Consider the following 15302-nt stretch of genomic DNA (forward strand, 5'->3'; position numbering starts at 1 on the left):
CAGTAAATGCTGACAGGTGGGAGATTAGAAATGTGTTGTGCTGGGTGTTTTGAGCTCTTTGGCAGAAGTCCTGGTGAGAGGGATCGTGCAATACGCTGCCGGCTTTTCTCCTGGAGGTGGGTCCCTTCCCTCTGCACGTCGCAGTACCCTCCACCGGCACGCGGGGAGACAAAGCTTTCCCTCTGCCTCCAGCAGGATCAGCGCCCTGTTCCTTAGTAATACCATCTAGCAGTACGTTTGCAGAGGTGGTTTGATCTCCATACTTGCCCACTCTGTGCAGCTCAACATGTGCAAAAATGGGAATGAATTCAGGGGAGGAGAGAAAGAAATTACCCAGAGAGATAGACACACTTCTGTATCTTGTTAGATTTTCTCGTTTAATATAGATTCCTCGTTAACTTGTCTTTGAGGAAGACAGTTTTTTATGGAAACCTAGAAACAACATCCTGAATGAGTGCTGAGACTGGCTCTGTGTTTTCAGCCTCTGCGTCCCAGTGCCTTACAAATCACTCACGGTGATAACAACGAAAGGCTGAAAGAAACCTGTGAGTCTGCAGAAAGGAAATATTTTCAAGAGGAGAGATTTTACACTTGTTATCCTTGCAGCAGTGATAATGAGAATATAAGTGTTAAGGAAAATATTCCACATCTTTAAGGATGGTTTAAAGAAAATAAAAAGCAGTGTTTTCTCAGTTAACTTTGAGTAGCTGTTTGTTGTTATGTTATAGGGACTTGTTATGCAAAGTAGCAGGTCATTCTACCTTAATATTCAAACTGACTGTAAGCATTTTTAGTCTTGCTAGCCTTTGCCCATTGAAGCAGCCCCACGATACAGTTAGTGAGCATCCTTATGGATGCATAGATGTGTAGAGTCTGGAATAGACTGATTAGTTTGACAGTGTGTTTAGTATTTGTATTGCCATGGTTTTCTTAGTTGATTAGTGTCACTGAATTCAACAGGACTAGTCCAGTACCTTTGTATTAATCAGTCAACTGCTGTGATTATTCTACTGTAACTTATTATACAATTAGTTCAACTATACTGAAGAAATGCTGTGCTAAGCATGCTTTTGATTGCTTCCCTGTTCTGCACTAAAAATTAAGATACACCTTCTCTGTCTATGAAACTGCTTAGTACCTGAGGCTAACGAGACCTAAGTGTTGGTGCTGAGTCTTTTTCAACCAGCAAAATCTTTACTCAGGACTACAAGAAATATATGGCAGAAGGTACGTTGTAAGAATGAGGATAAAGTGCCGTTGCCTAATTTCTCATTGCAGATTGTTAGACAGCAGTTCTACATGGAACGCAATTTTTTTTTAGCTTAATGACAATGCCTTTAGCAATGCTTTTTTAAACTTATGCTGTTTATTTATAAATGTTTTGTTTCCATACTGAAAGGGTGGAAAACAAGTGCTTTTCTGCCCTCCTTCCTTGCGTACCGGTGATTTGCATTTCGTTATGCACTGCGGGGTATGTGACTTTTTCTCTATTCTAGCAAGATCCATGTTACTTTGCTTACACTTTCATCTTTATATTCGTTTTTGTTTCAATTTTGCATGTTAATTTGTAGTTCTGAAAAGGAAGAGATTAATCATAGTGTTGGCTGCCACGTTACCTCTTAAACTACATGTACTTATAATAGAGTGAAAGTAAAGGGGGTTTGTACTACGCAAAACCTTTCAACCCTTCTACTCCACAAACAAGACCTCATTTTAATTGGTATTTAAATCAAAGCTCACTGGGTTTTTTGGTTATGTAAAATACCCCACCGCACTCTACAACATTTCACAGAACCCATACTAGCTCTTTCAAACACAAAAGCCTAGAAACAGGGACTAAACAAATTACACCGTTTCTCCACACCTGAATTTCACAGCGATCTAATAGATTTGATCTGATGAGCTCCTCACACTTTTAAGTTGTAAAAGAAAAAAGAAGATTTGCCTGAGTTTTTCTAACACAACCTCTCCTCCGCAGTGCGAGTGTAGGTTACATCTGAAATGGAACAACTCAAAAGTTAGAGTGGAAAGATCGAAGCACAGTCATTTCCACTGAATCAGGTGTTAATTCTGGGTTTTTTTTAGGAGTAGGAAATGAATATGAAATACATGCTAGTTTTAGATGTCTGCATCCCTGGATGTCTTGCAAAGTGTGAGACTGAATATTGCATGCTCCAAATTACTCATTGTGAATGGACTATGAAGCACTATTAGAGAGAAGGGAGAGCATAGGCAGAGCATCCAGATCCAGCTCATCGCCCTCAAAAAACACTGTGCTGTCCACGAATGGGATCCCTGTCTGGAGTGGGAATGAGCTGCTCATAGCTCAGCTGCCTGCATCATCCCAGCTTTACTGTCCAGCAGAAATACTATGATTTATGGCATGGCGTATACCAGAGAGGGTAAAGGAGGGCACTCGTGTGCGTCTGGGAGGCTGTCTGTGCAGCAGCCGTAAGGTGTGGCTGCAGTTGCATGGGTGTACCCAAATTAGATCTAAACCAGACAGCTTGGGAACTGAGAGTTATGCAGGTGCAGCTCAGTAAGGATTAACCCTTGATTCAGGGTCCCAAGGGAGGAAAGAGGAGGGGGTGGGCTCACAAGCCCTGATGACCCCTTGCTGCCATAGCTACTCTGTTATCAGTACCTAGGTTATGCCAGGTATCCCATACAGTGTGCTTTGAGACGGAGCCCAGTCATATTTGGAGTCCAAATGCCTCCTTGGGAAATGCAGCTTATGCACTGTTCCCTTTCTCAGGACCAAGACTGATGCGCTGGAGGTGAGGGAAGCACAAGGTTTTGCTTTCAGCGCAGCTCTCAGGCAGCACGAGTGGCTTATAGGGGTCAATGAATACAGCCACACCCCAGATCAAGTCTGCAGACTCCAATTATCTGTTTTCTTCCCCCTTCTAGTTGGATATTCTTTCCTTTCTTTCTTTCCCTTCTGTTTCAGTCCTTCATTTTATTCAGTCTCACTGAAATGAGCCAGTGTAAAGCCTGCTTTTCCTAATAACTATTTGGATAGTTGTAAGTCCGTGGATTGGATCTTCCACCTCACTTAAATCAAAGGTGGCTGTTCCTGGCCTGGGGGAAATCTTCTGTGTTTGGTGATGGAGTTTGATCTGTTCAGGAAGACAAATAGATACAAACTCACTGGATTAACCCCAATATATGCTTTTGGTACCAAGTTCCTTTTCAAAAGTCTGTTTTCATTGGATTTGGATGACAGTACTGGTGTTTGTATTTGGAACTTTAATTAGCAACATCTAAGCCATTATGAAAGATGCTGGTCTGATCCAGACTAAGAGTTAGATCCAAAGAGCTATGCAGGCTGTTAAATTTTAGAATCATAGAATGGTTTGGATTGGAAGGGACCTTAAAGGTCATCTAGTCCAATCCCCCTGCAATGAGCAGGGACATCCACTAGATCAGGTTGCTCAGAGCCCCATCCAACTGATCTTGAATGTTTCCAGGGATGGGGCATCTACCACCTCTCTGGGCAACCTGTGCCAGGGTTTCACCACCCTCACTGTAAAAAAATTTCTTCCTTCTATCTAGTCTAAGTCTACCCTCTTTTAGTTTAAAACCATTCCCCCTTGTCCTGTCACAACAGGCCCTGCTAAAAAGTCTGTCCCCATCTTTCTTATAAGCCCCCTTTAAGTACTGAAAGGCTGCAATAAGGTCTTCCTGGAGCCTTCTCTTCCCCAGGCTGAACAACCCCAACTCTCTCAGCCTTTCTTCATAGAAGAGGCATTCCATCCCCCTGATTATTTTTGTTACCAAAAAGCTGCCTTTGGGTGCTTAAACATAGGTATCCAGTGCAGTTTCAGCTGTGTGAGTGTCTGAGACATCCCTATGGCCTTGCCAAATGCCACTGCAGCTATGGGAGACTTGTTCCCTCCCCAAGTGGCAGCAGAAGGTCAGGCAGGATCTGACAAAGCACCTTTCTATATGTGCTAGACATGTAGGAGAGTGCAAGTAGATCGAGCCCTGAATTCCTAAATGGGTAATTTCCCCTTGCAGTCACCGCGGTATCAGTTTGCTGAGTTATCTTTTAGGGGTATGTTCTATTTAAGTCACTGGAAGGGATGCAGTTGGCTTTATCCCTGCTAAATCCTGACTTGTAGCATGTGCAGGAACGACACAAACTTGGTCACAGCCATGGCAGCGACCCCTCACTCCCCCGCTCATCAGCGAGGTCCCGCTCTGAGTGCGTGCATGTCTCTGTTTTGATCGTTGTGGTATTCCTGAGAGCAGTTGTTGGGAATATCAACATAAGGCACTCTTCTTCACAAAAAAAAAAAAAAATGTCAGTTCGTGTTATGGGCCTCTGGGTAGCCATTAACAGTACTTGGTCTCTGCTTTATTAGGACCTAGGGCTACACGGCTGTCCGTATCAGTTAGTTCTTGGCCATGCTAAAAGCAGGGCTGGGTTTCCTTCCAGCTCTAATGAAACCAGGCTGATTCCCTATCCTTGTAATAATGAGCAGCACAACTGGACCATTTGTCATGGAAAACCCCAAAATTTTGATTAATGCCTTCTGCCTCTTAAAAAACCAACACAAAAACCAAAACCCAAAACAAAAACCCAAAACTGTTTTCTCTTCCTCACCTCTGGGGAGTGATTTATTGCAGCTCTTGTACCAGCTGTCTGTCGTATTGCGGCATGAGAGCTGAGGCTGTACTGACTCTCCATCTCCTCCCTTGCAGTTTGGGAGCAGCAGGTCATGAATCCCTCTTGCTTTCCCCCTCAGATGCATGACCTCTACCAGCCTCCGAGGGGGGCTTTGCAACCTGACTTTTTCACATGTGGATGCATAGGGCAGATGTGTTAGATCCCCCTTTGGCAGCTTGGACTGTGTATTTCTGTATAACCTTTATTGATAAACCTGGTGACAGGTTGGCTGCGTGCTACTTTTAATGCAATTGTCTAACAGTGGACTTCAGGTTCAGTGCAAGCATAACATCATTAAGGTTTTTAACCTTAAATGAAGCAAAACCAAATCTCAAGAACAAATTTGTATAAAATATCACATGCAAGTATGTTAAAATACAGTATTTCTGGTTTCTGAAGTAGTGCTTCAGTGCTTTCTCAGTTGGAAGGAACATCTTTCAGGGAGCACCAGCAAATAACAGTTTTGACATTTGGGTTTTTTAATTAAAGTACTTCTTGGAAAATGAGCTAGAATGTACCTAAAATTAAGCCCTGTGTAGAGGATGCCCTCCTTCTCCCACAGCAGTCACGCACTCGCCTGCTTTTACTACGTCAGGAGGATGAAGGAAGACACATGGATGGATGTACCATATATTTTGAACATCTTTTTCTCTTGAAAGAAATTAAATGAGTGCTTACCCGTTTGGCTCGGCACATTTGTTTCTTCGGAAGCTCTCGGCGTTTTCACAGTATTTCCCATTGCGCTCTCTAATTCTGTCAAAGCTCTTCAGAACTAAATCAAAGGAGACATTGAAATTAAACATCAGAATAACACCTGCTGTGCCGACAGATGAGAAATGACCTAGTTTGGGTGTCTCCAATTTTATACAGCTTTGCTTTTGAGAACTCTTGTGTCAAATTCATGTGAGAGTTTTACATACTTGCTAAACTCTCACCACTTTGGTGCTTTTATCAGGGGAATAGCAGAAAACCACAGCTAGGGAAGTTGCTCAGAAGAACGCAATGTAGTAAAAGTTTCCATTACCAGTACCTCAGCACAATAGGAAGTCACAGCAAAGCCATGCCCGTACAGTCATTTCATACACAAAATGTTCTTTTCAGCATTTGGAGTTCTGAAGCTACAAAGAAATTAATTAGATTGACGTATTTGGTTTTCAGCACTGTGTGTATATTTTGTTGCTTTATTGCCGAACACTAAGAACGTTGTTCGGTGGTTTTTTTTCTGATGCAGTTGTGCTCTCAGCAAATGTGGGCAATGCTGTTTTTCCTCTTTTTTTCTTTCTTTTTTTTCTTCTTTTTTTTTAAAGTAACACCTTGCCTCAAAATGTTTAATCTCAAAACACTCCTCCCGCATAAAGCCAGTGGCATAAATTCTTCAGATACCTGTCTTAAAAAGTCTTGGTGGATGTACAAGAAACAGTATCAGACAATCATGGAACAGTATCAGACAATATTATGAAAGGGACAGTTCCTTCTCATGGCTTTACTGCACCCGTCCTAATTCTCCCTGACAGAGGACAGAGAGAAAAACCCTTTGGATGTGGAAGGTGTCTCATGCTATTTTCAGAGACAGAGGAGAATAAGCCATATCTATTTGAAATTGTACGTTAAAGCAAAATAGCTCAACGCCACTAGCTGTTAGATAATTATTTTTTAAAAATACATTTCTGCCAGTTGCCCTGTGAAAATGATAACAGGAGCTCTAGCAGCATCGTGTGGGTATTCTGCATCTTTCAGTCTTTTCTAGCTTAAATATTGCAAAGATGATTACTGCCTTTGGTATGCTGCTCTTTACTTACAACAGGCTAGAGCCTGACGGCGTTAGCTGGAGAGGTGTCGAACTTGAGAAGCAGTACTGCTGGAATCAGTGAGACTTTATTACTAATTGTCTTTTGCAATAAGGTTGGCAGAATTGAGTATATTGCTTAATACCATAAATTTCTGATGTCTTACAGCAAGTTTAGGAAGACACCCTACAGAATAAAATGCCATTCAAAAGAAAGAAAATTCGTCTCTTATCGAATGCAAGTACATCAGTGCTAAAACAGATGGCAATGCACAGTTTGACTCTGCCTCACCTGATTTTCAAGCTTCTTAGTGCTTGTTCCCAAATGCTCTTTGCTAGAAGTCTCCATTTCACCGGCCAAATGGCACATTACCCTGTCACTGCCTGCACTCAGCAACTAGCTCGTGGCACATCTGTAGGATGCAGCTGTGCCAGTCCCTTTCTGACTAGTGTCTGAAATCTGCTTTCGCAAGAACATAGAAATGTTTCATTGCCTGATATAAGAAGTCTAGAAGCTGAATAAAAAAGTGGTCTTAAATTTAAATAAACTATTTGGGTATCCGTGTTTGAATAAAAGGCGCTCTCTTGATAGAAAACACAAAATCATTCTCCATTTAAATGCACCTAAGTTTCTAAAACTGAAATCAGAATTCATTTTGGCAGGCACTGTCTACTTGCAAGATTATAATTTCCTGAACTAATTATGAATATTTTTTCACAAGGCCCAATTTTAATTTCTTCCACATTTTTCTCAGTTGTATCCCATCAAGAATAAGAGGTATACACATAGGAATAGTGCAGCCGGTACTTTGGCTACAGGTATTATAGATTTTCCTGGCTCATCTTCAAATTAGCCAGCAAAATTTCCTGAGCATGGAGCAATAGAGATCTCAACAGGACTGAAAAAGTCAGCCAGAGAAGTGGGATAAATACCTGGACAGATAACCTCTGCTGAGCTCTGTGCCGTACTAGTTGCATTTTTGCAATACTTGAAAGGGGCAGTTCAAATCTGGCTAAGAGTGTAATAAGTAAGCTGCAGTGACCAAAAATTTTGTGCAATTCCAGACAGGTGCCAAGCATGGCAGCATAAATGTCTTATGCCTATCTATAATTTTAACACATGCAATTGTTATTTAGATGAGAATAGTACTTGAATTTTGTGTCACAAAAGTATGGAAAAATAAAAATAAGAGAGTCCTACCGCTATGTACCCCTTTATTCTGGGTCTTAGTATGTGAGAGTCAGGAGAGCAAGTCATCCTACTAGCGATCAAACTTGTGACAGAGTGCGTTCAAGGCCTTTTTTCCTACTCTTAAGATACAGTGGATACAATTTTCAGGTGTGCATGAGTCACTTTGGAAAGTGATACGTAGCATTTGTACATGATGGAAAGACTTCTGAAAACTTTATGTCACACTTACAAACTTTCTAAAAGCACGGCACATTTGAGCAAGGCACCTTCATTTTCCTAGCTGGTATTTAGGGGTCTAAACTCTAAACATTGCTTTAAAAAGACCTGAGGTGTTTTTGAAGGTTTGCTTATATGTAGTTTGTAATTAAACCACTTGCGGTCTAGTCCAGATGGATTAAGTACCGGACAACAGGCACGTGCCTACTTGGTATTTTTGCAGAGCACATCCCAAACTGGCCTGGCTCACTTCTGCCATACAAACCATTGTTCTTCTCAAAGGACCTCTGAAGTCAACAGGACAGAGCGTGCAGCTCAGTGCTGCTGCTTTAGATGTGGAAGAATCTGATTTACGGAAAATATAAATGTTATAAAGTACTTCCAGTAACAGTGAAGAGCAATGACTTTTTGGACTTTGATGTCACTAGCGTGACAGTTTGCTGTGTCTCATTACATTTTCCGTGCTGTTTTACTGTCACTAATTACCATTGGTGGCAGCATAAAGTCTTGAAAGGGACAAGAGGGTTCAAGATGTTCTCTAGACTCATGCAGAAGTGCTCAATAAAAATAAGCAAATGGAAAGCTGTGACCACTGCTGTTGATTCACTTATCCAAAGTGGTTAAAAGGAAAATGACAGATACCAGACTAGGTTTTACCACTAAGGCCACTGTCACTATGCATTTGGGCAGAGTAAAGGTGCCTATAGTCCAGTCAAAGGTGGTGGAGTGAATGCCCTGAAGTATGGCTCAACTCTCAGACATTTGAAAATGGGATGGAAATGGAAGAAATTGGAAGTTTTGTTTGAAATGGGGCAGGGAGGGACAAAAGATTGTTTCTACTTGCTCGCTGGCAATGGCGTATCACTGTTTTTAGGGTAACAGTGTATGAATTAGTATCCTAAGTATTTCTAAAATAACAGTGCACGTGACTCTCGAGTGTGTGATAGAACTTAATGGCTTAAGTAGCTTGTGCTTGTGTCGAGTATTGGCAGCATGATACAAATCCCTTGTATTGCTATATGATAAACTGTATGGTGGTTTCCTGAAATTTTGAAATACTTTGCAAAAACAGACTTACAGGAAACTGTAGAGCATCTTGTGCTAAGTTGATTTTTTATCATTTAAGTCAATAGCAGAACAATAACAGTTTTATAGATTATATTCTTTTGAAATGGCGAATCTGCTCGCCATCTCACTTAAACTTGGTGACAGAGTTTGGGATACAAGTAGAGGTGGCATTCCCCTCTTGTAGAAGCAGATAATTACGCCAGCTCCAAAGAAAATAGTTCACTGAGGGTGATTTGGGAAGAATTAAGAAGAGGTGATAGACTCTAAGCTCACCTTGTCCTATCAACCCAAAGCCCTGCATGGAGGAGTGCAGCTGCTGCTCAGCCTGGAGGAACCGCTGTGCTGCTGGGCTGCAAACCAAACTGCCCGCAGGTGTAAGGGCGGCTTTCCCTGCTCACAGACCACCTCCTCAGGCTTGTGTGGAAATCGGATTTTAACCATTAAGATCGCATTCGCAGTCTTCCAAGCTTTGGCCCTTCTTCCCCTCCCCTTTCCACTTGTGCACATGCTGTTTAGCGAACGCCGGTCACTGCAGCCATTGCTGTTTGCAAACACAAAACTAGTGGGGTTTAGTGTTTTTTACTGCTTTATTTTTGGAAAGGCGAGGAAACATCTACAGCCCCAGTCCTGCTTCGTGTCCTTTTTATCAGTGGCAGAACTCTCGGCAGATACGAACTCTTCACCTGTCAAGATTGGCATCTCACTGACCCACATCATGGGTCCCAAAAACCTGTGGTACAATTTATACCTTCCATTCCTGCGTGCAGCATATGTAGCAATAGTTTCCTCTCACAGAATCTGTTCTGTGAGAAAATGAGCAATTAAATAGCACGGTGCATAGGAAAGTCCATCACTTTGTAAGAACTTTTTCAAAGTTATATTTAAAATGATTGAGAATTAGTAAATATAAAGAAATGAAAATAATAAGAGAAATAAAAAAGTAAAATAAGCACCTGAGTAAAGCCCCTCTGCAAGGAATACTGCAGACTGGTAAAATTAGGACATTCATCATTCCTGAGATGCTCTACCCTATTTTATTTTTGTTACCTGATATTCACATCTGTACTGCCAAGGGCTTAGAATTTAATTCTCAATAAGGTTCACAGGTAATGTCTGAATCTGATTCAGCCTGAAAATGAAATCACCAGCATCCTGTTATTTTTCATGTGGGAAAAAAAGCAGCTTAGATTTCAGAAGCTATATATTTTTTGGTGAATTTCCCTTAATTTGGCATTAATCAAAATGAGCATCCTTTCAGCTTTTAGGCACTTGTACCTTTGCACTTAGAAAGAACAATGTAATGCTGTAATCAAGGTAATTCACAGAAACATGCAACTATGAAACAACATGGAAATACCACATTATGCAAACTTCTAACACTTTGAATAAAAAGCCCACTAATCTGTGACATTTCTCATATTTTGGGTTGCAGTGAGCTGCAGTTTGCTTCAGCACAAGGTCCTATGCATCCATCTTACTGTGAGCTTTCAGTAGAAATACTCCTTGTCCCTTCTATCTTTAGTACCACTCCTTATGAAAAGGATCAAGGCAGGCTTTTCTATTTTTACCTTTGGTGGTACTTGAAATCCATGGTCTGAATACTGTCATTGGTAATGAAATAGAACTCCCTTTTATATCAATAACATTGAAAAAGTTGTTCCCGTATGCCGGTAATCTAAAATGTATCAGAGTAATGATTACCTTTAAATGCTAGGCATGATATTCCGGGTTGCAGTATTTCTCAAAAAAGCCGTAGTCATAATACTGCTCTCATGCTGCCAGCAAGGTTTAGCTGATCAAGTCGAGGAGCAGCCGGTCGAATGAGTGTGTTGTGAAGTTCACGCTGTCATGTAGAGCAGCATTTGCCAAACAGGCCACATACTTCCTCTCTGAGAAATAAGGAAGGCTCAAAGTGTTTGCAACAGATGAGGTTCCTGTTGCAAGTCACTACTCAAGACACTTTTTATCTATGGGCTGAGGAAAACAGGGAAGTTTTCAACATATTGCACCAGGGCTGGTTTGAGCAGATAGATAGAAAAAATGAGCAAAACAACCTGTTTTACATTACTTACATGGAAAGGGTTTCTCTTTTTCTTTTTTTTTTTTTCTTCCAAATTCATTTATCCACTAATGTTCAGTCCCCAACTGTTTTGTTTTATGTATTTTTGCTAGTTTTTTCAGACAGACAGGAAGAGGCATAAAACTTTGTTTTCCACTCCTATTGAGCCTGGATGGGAATGCAAGGTTTGCTTTATTCTTTACTCAGCACTCCAAAACACCTCTGTCTGCAAATAATTGAAGCTCAATATTAGCAATGAAAGAATGTGGAGTGAAAGCCTGTCTATGAAGCACATTTTCACATCAGTTGTACAAAGTGCAGAAGCAGGAGCCCCGGGACCTCTCTCATCTCAGTGTCTGAGATGGGGAATGCTAGCTTGTTAAATAACCTGACTAAAGTCCCTCAGGAATATAGTACTGCAGATAGGAATATAGAAGTCAAAGGGATTTATTAAGGTTTGTCCTTTGCTTTTATGATCAAGATGTGACCTGAAAAGCTCATATACCTGATTTTGTGTAGTAAAATAAATTGAAAAAAACCAAAAAACCAAAAAACCCCAAACAAAACAAACAAAACCTACCACCAGAAAACCCAGCAAACCCAGAGTTCCTACTTCACACCAGAGTAGCTCTGAGTAGATATTCATTGTAATGCCAACCTGTTTGATGATGAAAACTAAAAGTTGACAAGTGTGGGAGCTGTTGTGTAAGCGTTATTGGAACCAGAAGACAGTGATCAAATTCCCAAAGCTGGGCCGAAATTGGGATCTATGGTAATTACAGGAGAATATACTTTCTCTTTGATGAGCTGTTCTAGCAGTCCTCACCTTGAAGGGACAGGAAAGCATTAGGGAGATTGATAAGCAAATCAGTCTGCAACACAGAGCCGTGACAGCGTTATAGCCAGTGCTCTGGGGAGCTGGTTTTACCATAATGGCCCGTGATTAGCCCTGCTAGTTATATTTTGATTGTTTAGGACCTTATTTCTTGCTTGAAATCACAGGGATGTGGCATGCACATTTCCTAATGGCATTCACTGAATGGATGTACAATGTTCTGGAATTACTAAAAGATCACGGGTTGGGGGATGTCTGCACCACACATGGGAATAGGCAGGGGCAGAGCTCTGCCTTTTCCTGATCCTTCTCACCAGTATCTACATTAAGCTGGCTCTGACGGTCTTTGTGCCTTTGCAAGAAGTCGCAAAGATGCACCCACGAATGGGGCAGGTCTCAGACTGAGCAGAAAGATTGGTCACACTAAAGAAGAGATTGGACTTGCTTGATAGAACATGCTCTGTTGGAAACACAATAAATCTCAGCCATGGGTTGTACTACGCTTGTAGAGGAACAGATGAGTTCGCAGTGGAGGGAGGTAAATAAAAGTCTCCATTTCCATGTCATTTCTGCCTGTTTCTGGTGGCTATTTACTGCTGTGCAATGATAAGGGCCAGTGCATTCAGCTAATAACTTATTTTAAACTATAAGATAATTGATAAGGTAATGTTTACATCTAAATTTAAGAAAGTTTTGATATGAATGAAGTGGGGCTTTATCTGTCATCTTAAAAGTATTCATATCCTGTTATTCAAGTCACTAACCTGACACAGGCACTCGGTGAGTCACTTGAGAGAGGAACATTGCACTTGCAGGACTGCCTCTGATTACAGCAAAGAGGGATTTGCCAAGACTCATGTATAAAAAAGAAATCTTCCTTCTTCAAAATGTTATTGTTGATAGAAGAAAGAAGACCTTCTCCTTTCCCCCATTTTTATCTGGAAGTCACAGCTCTAGTAGACGGTTATGGAGGGAAAATGTTTATATCTCAGTCTCCCTTTCCATTGCTGGACTGACCTGCCAATTCCCCGTTACACTTTGTGTGCTAGTGTTTGCCACATGTCTGCCACATAGCTCCTTAGCTGTGATAGAGACTCCCTGACTTGGTCCCAAAGATTTCTGCTCTTTCAGGTTCTTGAAGACAGACTTTGTCTGAAAGCCTGGAAAAAATGACATTAATGTCTTCACATAGAGCCCTGCAACCTTGGTGTGTTGTAAGCACTTGCCACTATGCAGAATTAGATGTCTAAGGAAAAGCAATGTAAGATACTGAAATACAAGCCTGCAAGAAAAAAAAAAAAGGCCCCAAATTGAAAACAATTTCTGAAAAGACTTTAAATCCAGTCCTTTAGAGAATAATCTGTTAAGCTAATTGGAAAGAAGAGTTAGTGGTCACTTAGTTGCAGCTTGCTTATTTTTACAGGGAGAAAAAACAGGATATAAACGGTCTCTTTAATCTGGCATTAAGTGAAACTGAGGACATCCTCGAACAGAAATAAGGTGCAGTTTCTGTCAGTGGAGTGATTACCTTCAGGCACAAACTGCAAAAGAGAAGATTGTGGTATCCATTTCTCTGTGTCTCTGAGCCCAGCTTAAATGCCTCAGCAAGATCCGTTTTTAGTCAAACACAAGCCATGTTTTAAGTGATAGGAAACGCTTGAGCTCAGCAGTCTGGAAATGGAAGAGCCTTGGCTATCCTGGAGGTCAAACCAGATGGTCTGATAGATACTTCTGGCTGTGACCTGTATGCATCGGGGCCTGGAGAGTGCCTGGCTGTACAGGGACACTATCTTTAACAACTAAAATATTGCTGTACAGCTGGCTCTTTTGGGAAAGAGGAATTATCGGGACATTTCATTTGTTTGACTGTTTTCATTAGAAATTTTTTGATCTCGCTTTTTGGGTGGTGTTGCTGTTATCGCTGTTTGTATTGTCTATAGCAAGCTTCTGTGCAGACAGAAAGCCTGCTTCGTAAGGAGTCTGCAGCCTTGCAGCCATCACAGAAACCCCACTAATTTGAAGGGAGTGCGTGTGTTGAAGAGACGAACGTGCCTCCACCAGGGTTTTCAGTTTCAAGTCAGGTTGGAAAAACAAGAGGTCATGATGTGAGGAGAGGAAGAAGGTTTTGGGTTTACAAAGTGTGGCTGATAAAAACTACTTGCAGTGAAGTTTCTAATCGTTAGATCTGTTGTGAATCAGTTTTGAAAAACTTTGCAGAAGTGAGTTTCCAGAGTAAATGAGGAATTAAAAGGCATTCAGCACTGCAGCTTATATGGCGATTGTCTTTTCTAGGTCTGTCGGGAGACAGAGGTACAGCTTACAGTAATAGTCCATATATTCTTTTTTATTATCTCATCAGAATAGCAGCAAGGGGTGATATTTAACTAAAAGCTCCTGAACTGTGAGACATCTGAAGCAGAAAGCTAGCGTTTGGCTAGACGAGAATAGTTAGATGTGCCCAACACGTGGAGGGAGAATTGGGATGGACATCATAGCACCAGTGCAGATCTGTAAGCTATGATGTCCCAAGGGAGAAGTTTGCAAGAGGCCACAACTCAGCCGATCACAGCCTAACATCAAAGCAAAAATTCATCTTCATGTAATACCGATTTACATCCATCAGCTTCTCACCACTGTGAGCTGCAACATTTCCTAGTATCCGAATTTCTACTGTCTAGCTTAACCTCTAATTTTGCAAAGAGAATTAAAGAAATGCTTGCAAAGCTGCTGGTTCCTGAACTAAATAGTACTGAAAGCTTTGCCTTCTATTTTCAATACCATCACTTGTTACAGTAGGTACTGTTGCCCAACATTGTAATGTTCCCACTATTCCTATGAATTTAAGAGGACAGTGTAATATTGCTGTTGTGGAATTGTGCAACACAGCTGCAACTGCTTCTTCTCAGCAGTTCATCCAGGTTGTTGTCAAAAATGTCATCGGAACTTCGTCTGATGACAGTGGGTCAATGCATAAGGACAGCTGAAACAAGAACTGTGTGTGGCTTCAGTTCCCTGTCAAGCCCTTCTAAATGATGCTGAGATAGGAAATACCCTGTGACGGCAAGATGGCTTACGTTCACAATTTTATTGTATATCTCATATTCTTTAGAGGTTTGCTTTCAAAAAACTCTGCAGGATTATCTGAAGATCTCAGCTGCTAGTTTTAAAAGTGAATTTTTTAGCTCTCGTGTTTATAGGTACAGGAGAATTCCTGGAGAATTAAAAAAAAGAGGACTAACAAAAAGAACACAGTGTTTGTTATTTTTGAGCTGATCTCATGATTTTTGGTTTCCTGATTCATGATTCTGTCATGTTAATGGTAATATGGGTGTCATGTAATGGAAATGAACAGTCTCTCCACTATTTCTGCTTCTGTCTAAATAGTCCTATTTTTTAAAGCACACAAATCCTTTATTACTGGTTGCTGGGACTAATCACACAAATACATTTCAATTTTATCGGGAAAGAGGGACA

General features: G+C 41.1%; 2 protein-coding genes across 2 annotated transcripts in view; one reads left to right on the top strand and one right to left on the bottom strand.

Moving 5' to 3' along the window:
* The window catches only part of SLA (Src-like-adaptor), a 21646-nt gene extending 10903 nt beyond the window's left edge, over positions 1–10743 (bottom strand). Inside the window, exons 1-2 of the mRNA XM_009576946.1 lie at positions 10636–10743; positions 5351–5444 (exon numbers count right to left, since the gene is read on the bottom strand). Of these exons, the coding sequence (XP_009575241.1) occupies positions 5351–5411 (61 nt within the window). The 5' untranslated portion in view covers positions 5412–5444; positions 10636–10743. The remainder of the gene's footprint in view (positions 1–5350; positions 5445–10635) is intronic.
* The window catches only part of LOC104076177 (thyroglobulin-like), a gene marked incomplete at its 5' end in the record, with an annotated part of 103803 nt that overhangs the window by 53482 nt on the left and 35019 nt on the right, over positions 1–15302 (top strand). The window lies entirely within an intron of this gene.

This window comes from Fulmarus glacialis, unplaced genomic scaffold (assembly GCF_000690835.1).
Source record: "Fulmarus glacialis isolate BGI_N327 unplaced genomic scaffold, ASM69083v1 scaffold4364, whole genome shotgun sequence".
Lineage (NCBI taxonomy): Eukaryota > Metazoa > Chordata > Aves > Procellariiformes > Procellariidae > Fulmarus > Fulmarus glacialis.